The sequence below is a fragment of the Podarcis melisellensis genome (genome assembly GCF_964234715.1).
Source record: "Podarcis melisellensis genome assembly, chromosome: 4".
In the NCBI taxonomy this organism is placed as follows: domain Eukaryota; kingdom Metazoa; phylum Chordata; class Lepidosauria; order Squamata; family Lacertidae; genus Podarcis; species Podarcis melisellensis.
The window spans coordinates 65,109,243-65,127,731 of record NC_138531.1 but is presented as its reverse complement, the minus strand read 5'-3'; the positions used below and the strand labels follow the sequence as shown (position 1 = coordinate 65,127,731).

Here is an 18,489-nt window from a genome sequence, read left to right as displayed (position 1 = left end):
GAATGATAGGATTTTGTCAGGGGACTGATTTGTAAATCTGGGGACTGTCCCTGGGAAGCGGGGATGTCTGATAACCTTAATTTAATGTGGTTCTTAATTGCAAATAAGTAGTATTGAGATTGCAGCTGAAGATGCTACAGGACCCCCTGTTTTTGATGCAGCAGATTAATATAACTCCTCCTTTTTCTAAAGTAACCAAATTTCCATCTTGTAGTACACACACACATATGTATGTGTATACATGTTTTGCATATTTACATACACACATACATACACACCCCTATGATTTTAAGATGCAAAATATGCCAGTCGTTTCAGGATAAACCTATACTGCACACATCAATTTCAATGAGATTTCTGCTTATGTGTGCAGAACCACAGCTTGTTTATAACCTACCAAGGGATTTTGGAATATATTAAAAATGAAACCTTAATAATGATAAATGTTAAAGGAAATAATAATTTCCACCCTGTTCACTTGGCTTTGTGTGCTTTGTTTCTTCAGTTATTCTCATTATATTTGATGAGCTTTCAGATATAGCTTAGAAGTTATTAAAGATGCCACAAGATGTGGTCTGATTAATTATATGAATGTTAAAGAACATAAAATGCTCTAATTGTGATACTATTCAAGCAGTCTCAAATTAGTAAATGAGATTTCAGGGGAAAGCTGGTATTTCTGTCAACGGCCAAATATATATTAGATTATTCATTAAAGAACAGAATGCCTGTTCTCAGAACTTTATCTTGATAATTTTTCAATGTTCTTTTTCAGGGTGGAAAAATTCCCATAAGATGGACAGCCCCTGAAGCAATAGCCTACAGGAAATTCTCTTCCGCAAGTGACACGTGGAGTTATGGGATTGTCATGTGGGAAGTAATGTCATATGGAGAGAGGCCATATTGGGAGATGTCTAACCAGGATGTAAGTATTTTCAGGCAAAATTAGTTTATATAAATGTTCTTGAAAGTGGCAATGCTTACTGCATTGATATTGGATTCAGGGCCAGCTCACCTATGTAGCAGGGTGAGACAGCTGCCTCTGGCGACGGATGTGGACCCCCTGGGAGGAGTGGCAGATGCTGCCTCTGCTTCCCCTTCCTCCATCACCACCACCTTTTCTCATTCTGATGCTGATCTTTACTTTCCCCTTCCATTCCAAGGCTGATCTTCACTCTCCCCTTTGATTTCCAGGCTGAGCTTCACTTTCCCCTTTCATTCTGATGCTGATTTTCACTCCCTACCGCATCTCAGCTGGTGGAGGGGGCATTTTGTGTTTCACCTAAGATGCCAAAATATCTTGGGCCGGTCCTGATTAGATTGAATACATTCTAAGTAAAGCCTTTGGTATGTCTAACTAGGAATAACCCTATTACTGTCAGTAGGGCTATTATTGATTGATTATTGAGCACGCACAACCCTATGTTGGATTGTGGCCATTTTACATGGTTGTGCAGGCATTTGCAGAACTGTCGCTCCTAGCAGAATGGAAAATTAGCTCATCTCTGTGAGGAAATAATCAAGGGCCTGGAAACCAAGCCTTATGAGGAATGTTTGAGGGAGTTGGGTATGTTTTGCCTGGAAAAGAGGACACTGATGATGATAACAACAACAACAACAACTTTATTTATACCCCGCCCATCTGACTGGATTTCTCCAGCCGCTCTGAGCGGCTTCCAACAAAAGATTAAAAATGCATTAAAACATCAGTCATTAAAAATTTCCCTAAACAGGGCTGCCTTCAGATGTCTTCTAAACGTCAGATAGTTATTTATTTCTTTGACATCTGATGGGAGGGCGTTCCACAGGGCGGGCGCCACTGAGAGGAGATATAGCCATCTTCAAATATCTAAAGGGCTGTCGAATGGAAGATGGAGCAAGCTTGTTTTCTCCTGCTCCAGAGTAACAAGAAGTTACAAGAAAGGAGATTCCGACTAAACATCAGGAGGAAATTTCTAACAATAAGAGCTGTTCAGCAGTGGAATGGACTCCCTCAGAAGATGGTGCACTCCCCTTCAAGGGAGGTTTTTAAGCAGAGGTTGGGCAGCCACCTGTCATGGGTGATTTAGTTGAGATTCCTGCAGGGCAGGGTATTGGACCCTCAGAGTCCCTTCCAACTCTACAATCCTATGATTCTATGAAAAGGAATCCAGAAGAAAACATATGGCATAATTCTATAACTTAACTTGGTTACATTGTCCTTACTGGTTCCGTCTCCTTTTTGGCCCACAATTTCCTTTGTACAGACTCATACCCACTTTTCCTCATGTTAAAAGAAATCAATAAAGCAGCTTTATTCATTCAGCACAGATGGTAGATATAAAGCAGGGCTGAGACATAACAGGGACAAATGTAGCCCTCTATATCCAGCCCTCAAAATTCTCCTCAGACTATTACACCCCCTCATTAGACCAGATCTATGCTCTTCTCAAATGCTTTTGCCTGGCTGGAATGTGCTCTTCCACATCCTAGCCCAGATGAAGAGGGTTGGGGTTGGGGTTGTAGAAACCTCTGACTGTTGAATAGCTGGACTGTAGTATACTGAGCAAATATAAGAGTCTCCTCTGCCACACTCACTTTTACCCCAGGCCATGCCCACCATTTCATGATGCCTGTGGAAGCTTGCCTACAAGGGAATGAAGCCCTCAGGCTGAAAGAGATTCCCCATGCCAATATAGTAGTTGTAGTAGCATTTTTTTTTATTTCTTACCTGGTCCTCAACAGCTGTCCCAGGGCAGGATGTAACAATAGAAAAACACAACATACCGAAATCAGTTAAAACAATTTACAGTCAGAAAGGGTAGGTCCTAAAATATATGTGCATCCTAGGTGGCAAAAGCTAGGGTAAAGAGGAGTGTCTTCAGTGTAGGACAATGTATACAATGAAACATTCCACCCACGAAGTCTGCATATAACACCATAATTAAGCAACTAAAATGAGTGTGATGTTATCTTAAATCCTTGGAATTCATAGGCACATAAATTGAGCATGAATGTTGAATCTCACTATCTTAAAGCAAAGTAATTCTAGCCTAGGTGTCTGAACTTGGATTTTAGATTATATTTAATTCACAGAGGCTTGAAAATATAGAGCATAAATTTTACATATTAATACAGTGATTGATTTTTTTAATATTCACTTTATTACTCTGGTATAAGAAATGTTACTTGCTCAAGTAGATAACTATATTATTATTGTATTCACTCAAAGCTGTGGTAGTCTTGATTAATGCATACTTAGGCTGTGTGGCAGATACTAGAGGTGTCCATTAATTGTGGGTGTTGCATAATCTTTCATATCTTATTGGTTAATTAATAAACATTAGCTAGGCTTTTGAACTTCCTGTGGAAATTAGCAAGCTGCTGAACAGACTGAACTGAGAGATTAGGTTTGGGACACTGTAAAATTCAGTGAATGTGTAATATAGAGGAGGTGTGAGTGAGTTCTCCTGTCACAAACCTATTCACTTGAGGGGGTTTGACCATCTCCTTTTATATAAAGGTAAAGGTAAAGGTACCCCTGCCCGTACCCCTTGCCAGACTCTGGGGTTGTGCGCCCATCTCACTCAAGAGGCCAGGGGCCAGCGCTGTCCGAAGACACTTCCGGGTCACGTGGCCAGTGTGACATCGCTGCTCTGGCGAGCCAGAGCTGCACACGGAAACGCCGTTTACCTTCCCGCTAGAAAGCGGTCCCTATTTATCTACTTGCACCCAAGGGTGCTTTCGAACTGCTAGGTTGGCAGGCGCTGGGACCGAGCAACGGGAGCGCACCCCGCCGCGGGGATTCGAACCGCGACCTTTCGATCGGCAAGCCCTAGGCGCTGAGGCTTTTACCCACAGCGCCACCCGCGTCCCATCCTTTTATATAGGTTCTTGCAAATTCTGACTATAAATTCTGCTTCTCTGGACTTTACTATGGTATAGGTTAACAAAAGTGTGTGGGATATGGATAGAGGGGTGTTTTTTCTCCTCTCATAATACTAGAATTCTTCTGTAACATTTTCTTGTGGAAATGCCAGACAGATCTTCCTCAGAAGAACATTCCTCCAGCAGCATAACAGTTGCAGTATCTTAAGAGGCATGCAGTTTGGAATGTTTTGGTCTGCCATCTTGATTCTAAATGCCATCCAGTGGTATCCAGACACTGATTAAAACAGGCTCCATCATATCAGGAAGCATAAATTTTTAGAGATGTCCAAATGTGCAGAATCCAATTTTCAAAAAATGATAGTAGATTATTATTATGATTAGCATTCAGAACATCTTATAGGAGGGCTTCTGTCATCACATCTAAAATAGCTTATTAATTACTTCAGCTTATGCATAGGAAAAACTGTGACATTAGGACCTTTTGCAGACCATTTAGCTTCCATGTCTATTCACACCAGAGTGTGGGACTGGCTACTGGCTCTGTTTTAGTGGCATAGCTTGCATATGGAAATGTTAAGTAATATGAACTTGCCTTGTGTCCCCTATCCCTCTTCTTCTATTTAGGTCATCCTATCCATAGAAGAAGGCTACAGGCTTCCAGCTCCCATGGGCTGCCCAGCTTCTCTCCACCAACTAATGCTTCATTGCTGGCAAAAGGAGAGAAACCACCGGCCAAAGTTCACCGACATTGTCAGCTTCCTAGACAAATTGATACGCAACCCCAGCTCTCTTCATACCCTAGTGGAGGATGTACTTGTGTAAGATGCAGATCAGTGTGCTCTTCCTGTGTGTATTACAGTCCCTAGACAGCACCATGCTATTCACAGAATTTGTCAAAATAAAGTTTTCAGTATAAAAGTGATCAATTTCCCCATTCATGTGTGACATTCTAACTTTTCTTTCTTCATCTTGCCCTAGATCACATGCATAAAGGCCAGTTCAGGTGTTAAACCTCTTTTCCACCTGATGGGTTTAAATTCTTTCCAGGGATACATTCACATTGGAAACAGTGATGTGGAAGGAAGTATCTCCATGAGTACAGCTGCATCTACTTGAAAGTGATTTCTGTAATCACAACAGCTGGAAAAAGTGCTGCTGTGATTGAGGAAATTGCCACAAGGAATATCATTAGGTTAACGCAGATAATTTGGCAGACATGTATGCAGCAAATATCACATACATTTTGATCTGTATTTGTTCAGTCACAAAGAATATCCATATATATATATATATATATATATATATATATATATATATATATATGCTTTCGTAGATTTTCACGGGTACAGGAATGCAGGTTTTGGTGTCCTCGGGTGTCTTCCCGTGTAAAAGTTGGGGTGTCTAGGCGACGTTTCGACGAGGTCTCACTCGTCATCTTCAGGCTGGTGCTTTCGGCTTCTTGTTACTGGAACAGAGCAGGATCTCAGTGTTTGAGTTCCTATAAATACTGTTGAGGGGGTGTGGTGTATAGCCTCCAATGTTCTGGGCAGAGAGGAAGTTCCCAGGCTAGTGTGCCTTTTCTTCTTTTGTTCCTTAATTATATATAATCACACAATACAAATAATCGAATACTTTAGCAAATACTGAGCAAATAATATCCACAAGTATTTATTTACTTCCAGTCCATTTCACTTTGAAATGTTTTCACCCATAAACCTATTATTTAAATCTGCATTAAAAATTATTTTTAATCTAAAAATATAGAGCTGAAAAAATAGATTGGAACATCTGGGAAGTTCAAAAGGCCAATCTGAATATTTGTTAGGGAGAGCAGGTTGGGTCATATTGGAATTATATGCACGTAGTTGTGTTCAGGGTTCAATTGTGGGGGTGGACCACAGTTCTGAATTAATTACATGGATAGAGATTTTATATTGTTCTACTGTTGTATTGTTTGAAAAAGAAAGAAAGAAGCTAAAACTAAAAAGCAACCTTTGTGTCTAAAATTATGGTTGAGAATTGTGAATTGGACTGTGCTCTTAGATTAGTATCTGAACTTTACTGCTTGGCTGATCTAATTCATTTTTTAGAGTAATTTACACATAAGCTGTCAGCAATCCTTATCATGAATTAAATGAAGTACAGTATTTCATTCTTGCCCCTGTGTTTGTGCTCCTGTAGAATGCCAGATTCACCTGGTGAAGTTCCCGAATACCCTTTCTTTGTATCAGTCAGTGATTGGCTGGACTCAATAAAAATGGGCCAATACAAAAATAACTTCATGGCAGCAGGGTATACAACTATGGATCTTGTTTCAAGAATGAGCATTGAGTAAGTAAACTATTTATACTGCTGTAAAGAAGTGCCTTACTGGGGGTGGAAATGGGTTTGATTCCCTCCTGCTCCTTCAAAAAAAAGAAACTTCAAACAAACAGACAGACAAAAAACCCACTTGTTCAAAGAAGGCTTCAGGCCCTTGTGGACAGAAGCAGGAAGTATAACTCAGTGCTATTATTTCTCATCCAGTAGAGCAAAAGTAGTGGAAAGTGCAACTATAGATGCCATTTGGGGCAGTTTTGCCCATTACAAATAAAAAGCCAAGGGCTTCATTACATGTTCATTCTAAACATCTCTTTACACACTTGAAAAATACTCGGAGTCGAGAGTGGATTTCATGATCTTTATCCAGCTCATAGTGGTGAGGAGGAATGGAAGTTCCCCCAGAATGTCTGCTTTATATACATTATTTACACAATGGGCCCCACGTGATTGGCTAATTCTGGGATTCACCTGTAGGCCAATCAGGTTGCGGATTCACTTCCACCTGGAGCTGGATTGGGTGGCTCCTGTGTACCAATCAGACTGCTGCATTCTGGACCCTATTGTTCTAGGACCAATCAGAGTGCTGCCTTTTGGATCCTATTCAACTCAGTACATAACAACACTCCTGTCCAATTTTAATTTAAAAGGCATGAAATTGCAGACTTTGTTCACAAATAAATCATTTGCCAGGTCTTAGTTCAGTGGGATTCCTGGCTCTTTTTCATTTCTGTTGGAGATACACCTCTGTTGTTGATCATTTCAGGCATCACACGACATATTGTAATATAGAAAGTCTAAGGCTAATAAGCATATGAAACCATTTGAATTCTGTTTTCTGTACTGCAGCTGCGCTGTTTAGTGATTCCTAAACATACTTTTTTCCTTACAGTGAAATTAGAAGAATTGGTGTTGTACTTATTGGACACCAGAGACGAATAGTGAGCAGTTTACAGACTTTGCGATTACACATGATGCACATACAGGAGAAAGGATTTCATGTATGAAAGTTCTAGAAGCAACTGTGTTTTGTGCCTCAGCATTTCTAAAATGGAAGATACTCTCAATCCTTCTTTCTGCTCTTCCCAGCTTCAAGAACTGAAACTTCCTATTCATACTATAAACACATAATGTTTATGTTAATACTTCCAACTTGAAATTTTTAATCACATTGCATAGTTCCTCCCTCAATAAACTGCCAATAACATCCTGGCCCACTGCAAGACTGTTGCTGCACAACGGTGAATAGCTCAGCATGGATGTATAACTTTGTATAACAGTAAAGTATTTGGAAAACTTTCATTGACTTCTGTGAAAGTTAAAGCCTTCTAGGCTTGGAGTGGCTACCTTCTTGATGTGTTAGAGTTTGATGATAGTTTTTTTTTTCTAAAAAAAAGTAATTGACATTTCTTTTCATGTTTTGTGACCATTAGCTTCCAATATACAATGTGCAATCGAGAAAAAAGAGTTTGACATAAATATTTATTTTATGATAATGGGAAATCCCAGATGTATGGTTTGTGTTGTATTATTTACTTTGTAATAGTTCAATTGCTGGTAGGCTGGTATGGAAGTTGTAAGAATTCTTGGTCAGGATGAACAATGACAACTTACAGTGAATACTTTGTGTGTGTGTGTGACCAGGTTGAATTGGACGATTTGCGAGGATGATAGGCCATCACATGCTTGTGAAGTGATGTGTTTAATTAATTAAATTTAATTTGCTTGAAAATTAGGTACTTTTACCCCATGCTTTGCCAACCTGAGGTCCTCCAGGTTTTTGTCTACAACTCTCATCAGTCAGTCTGATTTTTATTGTTTGTAGACAATGGCCACTACAATATAAATCATAACAGCTCCCATTAGTCCCAGTGGCTGAGGTGACTTGTAGTCCAAAACTACTGGAGGGCACCAACTTAGCAGAGTCTGTTTTACCCTAGTCTAGAATAACTGATAAGATTAATTATTTGCTACTTTTGCTGTTACTCGTTTTCAAATTGTCTGTATATGCCTCGACTGAACTATCCCAGAAAGGTTGTTTTAAGCAACATGCAATACATGATAGTTGCCAACTATCCTGCATAGTGCAGTTATGCAGGCTTTGTAATTATAAATGTACACTTATGCTGCAAAGCCCCAAGTATTTACTATATTTGCATAGGAAAATGCTTAACTATAGCAGTTTTATTGTGGCATATTTATTCTTCGATAGGCCAGGCATTTTTTTTATTATTAAAAAAAATGTAAAGGGCCATTTTTCCCAAATATAATTACAGGAAAAATGTTAATTTTACTCCCAATACTTTTTCTGTCTTGGGATATTTTCAGTTTTCCCTGCTTTGTCAAGTTTTCCAGTCTGTATGAGTGGAAGAGCATTCAAGTGATGCAATTATTTTCAAATAGTATCATGCTATTGCCCATTAATATCAACCCAAGTACTAGGCTGTGCAAGAATGTGACCCAAACTAGGCACATCAAGGAATGTCTATTTGAGAGGTAAACCAGGTTGATGAATATGAATTCAAGTAACTAATCAGGTGGTGCTCATTAACTTAGCCATCTTAACTGATACCGTAGATAGGTTAGTCCTTGCAGTTATAAACTTTAATAGCCATACAATAAACGTGAAAGAAAATGCTCTAAAATATCTGTACCTCTACAAAACTTTCATAGATCTACTGGGCTACATCATACAAATTCTGCATGGGATATATGCTGCTGTGTACCAGAAATGAGCACATCTGCATGCTCTGAAAGCCATGCACAATTACACATATGCCACCTGTAGGGACAGCACAATGCATTTATACAGTTATGTGAAGCTACACTATACCTGAGCATTTCTGATTTACACTTTAATAATGGATATGGGCAGCACCTAAACTAGGGAGATTTAAGACAAATTGATTACTAGAGTTTCACAATAATTAAAAGCTTACAATTCACAGTCTAAAGGATAGAGATGCTGAAAATGGCATCTTGTGTATGTCAAGCTAACGTCCATAGGAAGATGAGCCTCAAAGGCTGGTCCTTTTGTCTAGTTTCAGTAAACAGTTCTTTTTGGCTCGCCATGCAATTGTTATTTTTATTTTAATCTTCGTATAACTGGATTTCAGTGTAATTTGGCTGTAAGACAGACTACTTTTTAACTTTTTAAGAAGTCCTTCTCAAAAAAAAAGAAGATAGAAAGAAACACAGGTTTTTGAAAGGTGTGGAATGAAGTCAATGGAATATTTTTATTTTGAGTGTACCACTGCTTTGATCATGTACTTAATGGATGCTAATATTTTCAACCTAATTAAGTTTGAATTTATTCCAACATATTCAAGTTGACTTCATGCATGCAGGCCCTCCCCTTCAATGTGTCAGGTTTTGGTTGCAGGATTGGATGAAACTTACTTCGCTTCATGTATTTCAAAAATATTGGGGGGGTGTTTATTTTAATGTTTGTGGGGGGGTTGCTCTTTATCTTTTAAGGGAAAAGCAGCCATACAAGTTGTAATTTTTTTAAAAGTTCAGCGTCATGTTTAGAAACAAGTCTTTCCTTTGCTGTTTAGCTTTTTCACTTGCCTGCCAAACCTTTGGCGCTCAACTTTATGCTCGTTGAATGGGTTTGCCAGCAATCTTTTGAAACCCTGGGACTGTGGACTAGTTTACACAAGCAAGAAGCCATTTTAAAAGCAGCTATAAAGGGTTTCTCACTGCAGTGAGCTACTTGTGTGCAGCTGCTCACCACACAGGCCCACCTTGTCACAGCAATTCTCTTCATTGTTTGTCATAGCATGGTCCACAAAGCAAGCAGCTAAACATGGATGGATGGAGCAGTCTCCACACTGCTGACTTTAAAATGGCCATGAAATGACTGCTTGGTGGGAAAGTCTGTTTGGATGTTTGTGAGGTGCCAAAAGGCACAAATCCCTTTGTTTAGTAACATTGCTATAATTATTTGGGTTTTGTTTGTTTGTTTTAAGTAGATACCTGTGAATACAACAAATGCTCTTAAAATGCACTCCTTTTTTTTACAATTTAATCTCAAATATCTATGAACTGGTGCCCCTACCAATTGCATAGTCAGTTCTGTATTCAGCTGGTGTTGCTTGACATTTGAAGGGAACTTGCACAGGTGTGCCTGCAACAATAGCACGCACATTTTTGCTATGCAAGTTCTGTCTTTGAACATAACAAGAAGCACTTCCATCTGAATGCAGAAGTGGATTTGTGTTTATCTGGGGACACATCTTGAGACAAAGGGTGGAGGGGCCTTACTTTCAAGTAAATGTGTCTAAAGACATATATCTCTATATAGAGATATGTGAGGGAGTAGCAACTATTTGTTTACCAAATGAGTATATGCAGTCCCTCAACATTTAATAGAACTGTATGGACAAGCCCTTTCTCAAATGTAATTCTCTGTACCCTTTCATTCGTATGGCTGAAAAGATGCATGTTGCATATTCATCAATCTAGTTACAATCTATGGGCAATTTATTTCCAGGTTTATCACTCTATCAAGATATATATTTTCAATAGAAAGGATGGGGGGAATCACAGTGTAAACATTTATTAAATCTATTTTTATAACAATAAGCATTTAAAGAAAATGAAAAGGAATGAAGTTAGTATTGTTTTAGTAACTTACCTTGGATAAAATTCTCCTTAATTTTGTTGCAATTGATGAATAGTTTTTAGTTTTTGTTTTGTCTTTTGCTTCTCCTCCTGCTCCCTTAGCTAACTGTGTAACCTTTTCCTTCTAAATTTCTCAATCCAGAATGCAAGTTCAAAGTTTTAGAAGCTGTGTTTTGGGAGGGTAATGGGGCATTTCATAGGTTTGATCTCTGATGGGAAGCCAGTTCTGTAAGTATAAAGTATGATGCAAATTATTTTGAACATTTTCACAAACAAAAATATATGTGGACTTTAAACATGTGTTAAAAACTGTTCCCCTGTTCCACCCAAACTAAGATTTTCCACATATTTAGAATTAAATAGATAAGCCAATATTTTCTGATAAATATAAATTAGTCAGTAACAGGAGGAAAACATACTTCGTTAAAAAATACACTCAAAATAAGTATATGATAGAGGTCAGTTTTTTAAAAAATTCAAATAATTTGTGAGTATAAGATACTGCATTTTATCCTTTATGAGGGCTGTAGCATGATGGCATAAAGTATCATCAATGCGTAGCAAGGCTCTTTGCTCTAGCCAAATCCCTCTGTTAGAGTGTGTGCCAGTGTGTAAGAGAAGGCTTCTACATTACAGTCAGTTTTTAAAATATTAATATTTAATATTAATAAATCATTGGATTGGGAAGACAGCATAAATAACAATGTTGGTAAGATATTCTCACATGTTTTGTTCTCCTTTAACTAGGGACTGCATATTTTCTTTCAGTTAAAAACCCTGTGGTACTATTTTAGAGAACTTGACCTAGACCAATTATATATCTGAAGTGCATATATCATTATTATTATTATCAGTATTAATATCATTATCTAAACTGAGGATTCGCATTTCGCCATTTGCTTCTGAGCACATTACCAATTTTTTTGTAAACAGGGGACAATGTCCTTCCCAGTTGGGCTTAATAGTGTCCCCTTCTCTCTGAGCACACACGTAGACATCATGGAAGGCCTATGAAAAATAGGGGATGGGTATATTTTCCATCCAGCCTCCCTCTGTTCAGTCAAACTTGGGTAACTTGAGCACCAAAGGAATATTTCGATGGCTGATCACCGACCTGCATAGTAGTGTTGAAATACAAAGGCCAAAATTATGTGTCTCATCAGCCCATTTATTTCACTTGGTTTAAGTCTGTGTTGGGTTAAACACAGGCTTCCTCAACCTCGGCCCTCCAGATGATTTTGGCCTACAACTCCCATGATCCCTAGCTAGCAGGACCAGTGGTCAGGGATAATGGGAATTGTAATCTCAAAACATCTGGAGGGCCGAGGTTGAGGAAGCCTGGGTTAAACCTGTGTTCAGGGAAGGTCTGTAGCACAGAAACCTAGCTGAGGTAGCTTAAGCATTGGTTTCATTTTGTCGAAATTCAATCAGCATATAATTTATGTAAAGTGTGGCAAAATTGGTCAGCTCTGACTCCCACCAGAGAACTGCATGGCCACCCCATCCTGACTACAAAGAAAGATGTGTTCAAAATTAATGCAAGCTGCTGTTTTATCTTGACAGGGCTGTCATTTGCACCTATTCCCAGGATTATTTCTCCTATCTTCCATAGCATTGTTTTGTACACATGAATTCAGATCCAAAAAGGGTGCCCTGTGTGTGAAAACCTTGCTGGATCAGGGTGAATGGGTTTAGGCATCCATTGTTTAATTTTCAAAGAAAGAATAGCTGGTTTGTGTCTTTTAAGGCAATGATCCAAAAAGCTTATTCTTCAAGCAGCTCTTAAATATTCCTGTGTATTTCAGTTATACTTCAGAATGAAGAGTTTGAAGAATGAAGCTTACGTCTTAAAGATCACATGCTGTATTTTGATCACTACAGGCATCCTGCCTTATCTTAAAATGCAACCTCAAGACTTTTTGCTTTTAATGAGAACTAACCTCATATGCTGGACTGGCACATATTGGATCTTCCCATTTGCAGGTGCTGAAGGGCACTAACTATATTAAAAGAGTATTAAAACTGAATTCCTTTTACAGTAATTTCACTTGATAAGTTTAAACAAGTGCTACAAATGTTATTCAATCATCACTATTAAGAGCTGCTAAATATTTTTCTAGTGTTCTCAGATGTTGTCTGATAGGAACCTTCCCTTTCCCCTTCACAAAAGACATACAATATATTCCATATTATAAAATATGGAAAAGTAAGTTATATTAAATGTTGCTATTGTATTCCAAGAAACAAATCAGTAATGTTGTCATGCCTTTAAATAAATTACATTAAACACTAGGGAAATTTTAAATCATGTTTTAATATTAAAAACAGTTCATGTGAACAATCTCCCCCTCCCAATGTGCACCATATCTGAGCCTTCCCAGTTCAACTTGTGTTACTGAGACAAGCATACCACCCACTTTTATAAATGTATAGAGTTGTTTTTTTTTAAAAAAAATGAATCTAACCTCAGGATGTTGAAACTTTTATAATAAAAATATCAATCCACAGTTATATCAAGCTTCCTACTTTACCTTTTTTGTTGCATTCCGTATTTTTATCATTTTGTTGTATTTACAAAATGGTAATTGGCTTGGGAATCTTCTGTTCAGATTTCCTGTGAGCACATCTAAGCTGTGCTGAGATGTGTAAATTCCCTGCTCAAGGATTGCACAAGCAGTATGAATGGAAGTTATAAAGTCACTATCAGTTATTTATGATATGTGAAACTTACTCATAGTGGAGGGCACCTTCCACCTCTATGTAACAATTGGGCAGGAATCTTGGACTGGAGACACTGTGAGTTCTCCTTAGGGTTAATGCTAGCAAGTTAGCAGCCTTAAGAAAGGGGTGGGGACGCTGTGGCCCTCCAGATGCTGTTGGACTACAGCTTTCACCTTCCCTCTTGGTAATGCTAGCTGGTAATGCTCTTGGTAATGCTAGCTGGAGCTAATGGGGTTGGGAGTCAGTAACATCTGGAAGGCCACAGGTTGCCCATCCATGCCTAAAGAGATGCCCCCACATTAGGAGCCTATTGAGCTGCAAATAGGTGTGTGTTATTTGAAGTTAGCCCACAATTACACTAATTGTCAATGTTAATACATGTCTTGGGATACCCACTGCAATGTGGCAATGAACACAGGATGCCAGGGACTGAATTAATAGATGCTGGAAGGGACGTGAATTCAGGGATGAGAAATGGGTAGGATGAAGTCTCCAGCGATTATTCTTCATCCTCTTCAGTAAAACTATTCATGGAAATGTCTTCTTGCTTCCCATTATGGTACAGGGTTGAGCTCATCAGGCTCCTACTTCACTGAAGAACTTCCTGAGTACCGTATATGTCTGGGTCCTGGGCCATGACACCCAAAAAATCTCTACCTGAAATTGGCAAGATAGAATTATATAGGAGTGTCTAATGTAAGAGAAGATGCAATCTTATACCACCTCTAATCTATTGTTTCTCTGTCAAGTTTTCCAAAATAAGCGATTCACATTTCTATTACTTTATCAAGGACCAGCTGACATGTGCTTGGCTCTCCATAGTCACAAAGCACACATACTTAAGCAAAAGTATTTGCCTTTCAGCCTACTCTCAACCTGATCTTTAATTTATTATAAGGAAATGCTCTCCAGTGACTTCAAGCAGAACTTGTTTGCAAGTAGACATGCTCATACGGTTGCAATTAACCACAACTTATATACACAAGTCATTGACACTGTGGAGTGTTTTTCAAAGCAGAAGTGCTAGTTACTGTTAAAGCAAAAAGTGTGGGTGAGTGGGTGTATTCATGAAAATCTGCCAAGTTACCGTCGCTTATTTCTAGAGCACTTAAATGTTTGGTCCCTAATAAGAGACTTTCAAAGTGCAGTTATCATTTATTTTATTACTTTGAAAAAACTTGGCAAAGCAATTCAAGGTCAGGGGGAGAGTCTGTGACAGAGGAACCACCACTTCCTAAGTCCTGGCAGGCTTGCACAGGTGAATACATAAAGTGAAGAGGAGCATTATCTCCTCATATTTCTTGTGGCGGAAAAGTTTTTCCTAATTTCCCTCCCACTGACTGTATAGAAGGAGGGATTAACTATGACAGCTCCAGGGCTGGCATAGGTTTGCAGTTATTTTGGGGTGACATTGGAGAAATAGGTGAATACATTATTATTATTATTATTATTATTATTATTATTATTATTATTATTATTACCCCCACCTATTGGCTGGGTTACCCCAGCCACTCTGGGCAGCTTCCAACACATAAAACCTTATAAAACATGAATCCATGCCTGGCACACACCCAGCACACTACTTTACGTTGCCTACGGCTTCTGGCTCGTGGGCCAAATTTGGCCTGCCAGAAGGTCCAGTTTGGCCCACCAGGCCCTTTTGCCCAAGTCACTGGTTGTGCCAGCTGATGGGCAGGACAGGGGTTTATCCTGCATAGGGTGTGCTGCTCTTGTCTCTGTAAAGAACAGGATTGTGCAGCCTAGGCAGCAGGTGATGCCTAACTCATCAGCTGATGAGTGGAGATTTAAATCACTTTCCCTTCTTCTTTAAGTGGGAGAGGTGGAACTACTGCTGCCCAACCACTTAACAGTGAAGCAGAGTAAAGTGCCATTTGAACACTGTGGAACTCTCACTGCAGTAAGGAACGTTTCCAGCAGTGAACCTCTTCATCTTTAACCATGGAGAGGGCATTCCATAATATCCTATTCCCCCCCTTAGCTGCCCTTCTTGGGAGTTTAGAATTGCTCCCTTATTCATTGTCAGGCAGCCGTATGATACTAGTCTTAAAAAGGTAAAGGTAAAGGTACCCCTGCCCGTACGGGCCAGTCTTGACAGACTCTGGGGTTGTGCGCCCATCTCACTCAAGAGGCCAGGGGCTAGCGCTGTCCGAAGACACTTCCGGGTCACGTGGCCAGCGTGACATCGCTGCTCTGGCGAGCCAGAGCTGCACACGGAAACGCCGTTTACCTTCCCGCTGGTAAGCGGTCCCTATTTATCTACTTGCACCCGAGGGTGCTTTCGAACTGCTAGGTTGGCAGGCGCTGGGACCGAGCAGTGGGAGCACACCCCGCCGCGGGGATTCGAACCGCCAACCTTTCGATCGGCAAGCCCTAGGCGCTGAGGCTTTAACCCACAGCGCCACCCGCGTCCCCGATACTAGTCTTACAAAGTCCCCATTTGGTGGGGGGAACCTATGTTCAAGGGTAAATCCATAGTCCAGTGCTCAGTTACAGCTAACTTCTCCTGCATCCAAAATCTTACCACTATTCATTTGGCGGCCTTGGTTGTCAAGGGTTTCAACTGTCTGAGGTTTTTTTTTTAATAGAGTTACGAGTATGTTTGCATATGCAATCATTACAGTTCTGTGAAGAGCAGCTCCTTTTTGTTTTGAAACAGACACAAGCTGGGATGAATAACTGATATCATCATATAATAAACACCTTAAATAATAAAAAGCAGAACCTGATCCCAGTTATATGTACAATTCTTTTAAACATTGGTAGTAGAAGCAAACTTACAATGTGTTTCAGGGCCATTCCGATAAATAACCCTAATATTCCAATAAAATAGAACCAAACTCTTAGACCTTTAGACTTTACAATTAATGTTCAGTATGGTAATTACTTTTTATTGAAAACAACTATTTGCAAGTCCAATATTTCGCCTGATCCTGACTTTTAAGAAATTTACTCTGTTTAGGAAATGTGGCTGTCATTCTCCAAAATACAGATTGAAATGGTTCTAATGTTAACGATGCAGTAGCTTTCTAGTTTGTTTTCTTCCTTGAGCCTCATCAACACCTGAAATATATGAATATTAAAATAACTTTTTCATTGTTTGTCTTTATGTTCATTTGACTGCTGTACTAAAATAATTTGCTTTACAAGCCCAGTCATAAAATTTGTTAAATGATATGTTTGCAAATTATTTACACAGCAATTAAAATAACAATTTCAGAACACAAGGTACATGGCTTCAAAATGGCAGTAGTATTATACCTAAATATAATGACAATTAATAAACAAACAAACAAACAGATAATTTTTTTACAACCAGTAAGTGGCATCAGCACATACCTATCTTTCCATATTGTTTTCAAAATGTTGTATATTAAACAACTCTTGCTTTTTGCTGTTGCTTCTTTCACTTTTATAGTCAACTATAACTGCAGCAATTCACAACAACAACGTTTCACCCTCATCCAGCAATTTGCTCTGAGTACAGTACTCCGAAATTGGGAGAGCTTCATATTTCAAAGAAGAAAGCCAATTTGCATGCACATTCACTGATCATTTCATATGAAACATCACCTTCAATTGATCTGACTGTGGACATCACACACACACACACACACACACACACACACACACACACTGCTCCTGCTTTTCATATGCATCTGAGCAACAAAGGAGTTTGAACGGGAAGTTTGTGCTCTTTGACATTAAGCTATGCCCATCATAGATTATGAATATGTATATGTTTGTGTCTTACTGACAATTGCAAGCTAAAGTCACCAGGTTTGAAGAGAAGGGCTACGTGTCAATTTTAGAAATCTGAATTGTTTTCCCCTTGGGTCTGCACCATTGTTTACAGTTATTTCCTTTTACTATACTTCCACTTAGATTTAATTTGCACTTTCCTTTCTTTTCTTAAATTGTAATGCAGGAATAACTGTCCAAAGGAAAGCCTAACAAACTGATCTGCAGTCCCAGGGGGAAATGAAGCCATTTTCCTGTTTGAAATTAAAGATGAAGTAATCCACATTTACTTGAGAGGTGTTATTATTTTCCTCATTTGAGATCTACTACTATGATAATATGATGTTCCATGTAAATTTTCATGTGCTGGCATGCCTATAAGTTAGTAATATAATAAAATGCTCAGCTCTCATAACTAGGGTGTTTTAAGGTGAATTGCATTCATATGCCATCTATTTGCAGAAAGAATATGGGGTTTGGCAAAGCTACATGCTGAGCAACATAATAAGATATTTGTACAACGTACAAGTTACTGATGATTATTGTATTTTATTTTTCTATGATTTCCTAAGAGGCATTATCAGGTCTTACAAATGGAGTAAGACTATTTATTAAGATATTTATTAGCAAATAAAAGTACAGTACTGGTGGTTATTTCTGAGTTGAATTTTTTTCCCATTTCACCTAAATCTTGCAGAATATGATATGTACATGCTAATAAAAGTCCATAAAGGGCCATAAAGAAACCAGCTACGTATTGTATCAAATCTCGCCTGCATTAGAGCCAATAGGAACCAAAATACCTCAAGCAGCAGCATTTTAGGACCAGGTGCCAAACCAAGTTCCCAGATAACAGTGTCTCATGTGTCTCTTTATGTGATAGCTGGATAAATGTTTCTCTTAAAAAGCACAGCTAGAGGCCTTTCTCCCCTGTGGTTTATGAGCCTGTCTGTCTTGCATCAAAGCAGGTGAGAGGATATGAACAGTGAGGTCATTAGCTCTGGCTGGTATTGCTCTTGCAGGGGAACAAGCAGGCTCTAGCATGCAGTAGGTCAGATTTTTTCTTCAACTTTTATCATGTGAAATAGAGGTGATGACCTCCATTTTTCTCTAGCTTGTTTTAAGACAGTGGTACCCAAACTTCCCCCTCCCCACCATGGACTACTTGAAAATTGCTGAGGGCCTTAGCAGATT

The 18,489-nt window shown here is 39.0% G+C and overlaps 1 protein-coding gene and 1 long non-coding RNA gene across 4 annotated transcripts in view; both read left to right on the top strand.

Moving 5' to 3' along the window:
* Nucleotides 1-7,697, top strand: part of EPHA6 (EPH receptor A6) — a 333,490-nt gene extending 325,793 nt beyond the window's left edge. For all 3 annotated transcript variants that reach the window (XM_081908393.1, XM_081908394.1, XM_081908395.1), the window contains 4 exons: nt 776-925; nt 4,495-4,688; nt 6,052-6,201; nt 7,082-7,697. In XM_081908393.1, coding sequence (XP_081764519.1) covers nt 776-925; nt 4,495-4,688; nt 6,052-6,201; nt 7,082-7,196 — 609 coding nt within the window. In that variant the 3' untranslated portion in view covers nt 7,197-7,697. The remainder of the gene's footprint in view (nt 1-775; nt 926-4,494; nt 4,689-6,051; nt 6,202-7,081) is intronic.
* A 7,777-nt stretch (nt 7,698-15,474) lies between these two features.
* On the top strand, nt 15,475-17,949 carry LOC309368477. The gene is made up of 2 exons (XR_014167768.1): nt 15,475-15,608; nt 15,988-17,949. It is a non-coding gene; the product is annotated as an uncharacterized lncRNA (long non-coding RNA).
* The last annotated feature ends 540 nt before the right edge of the window (nt 17,950-18,489 follow it).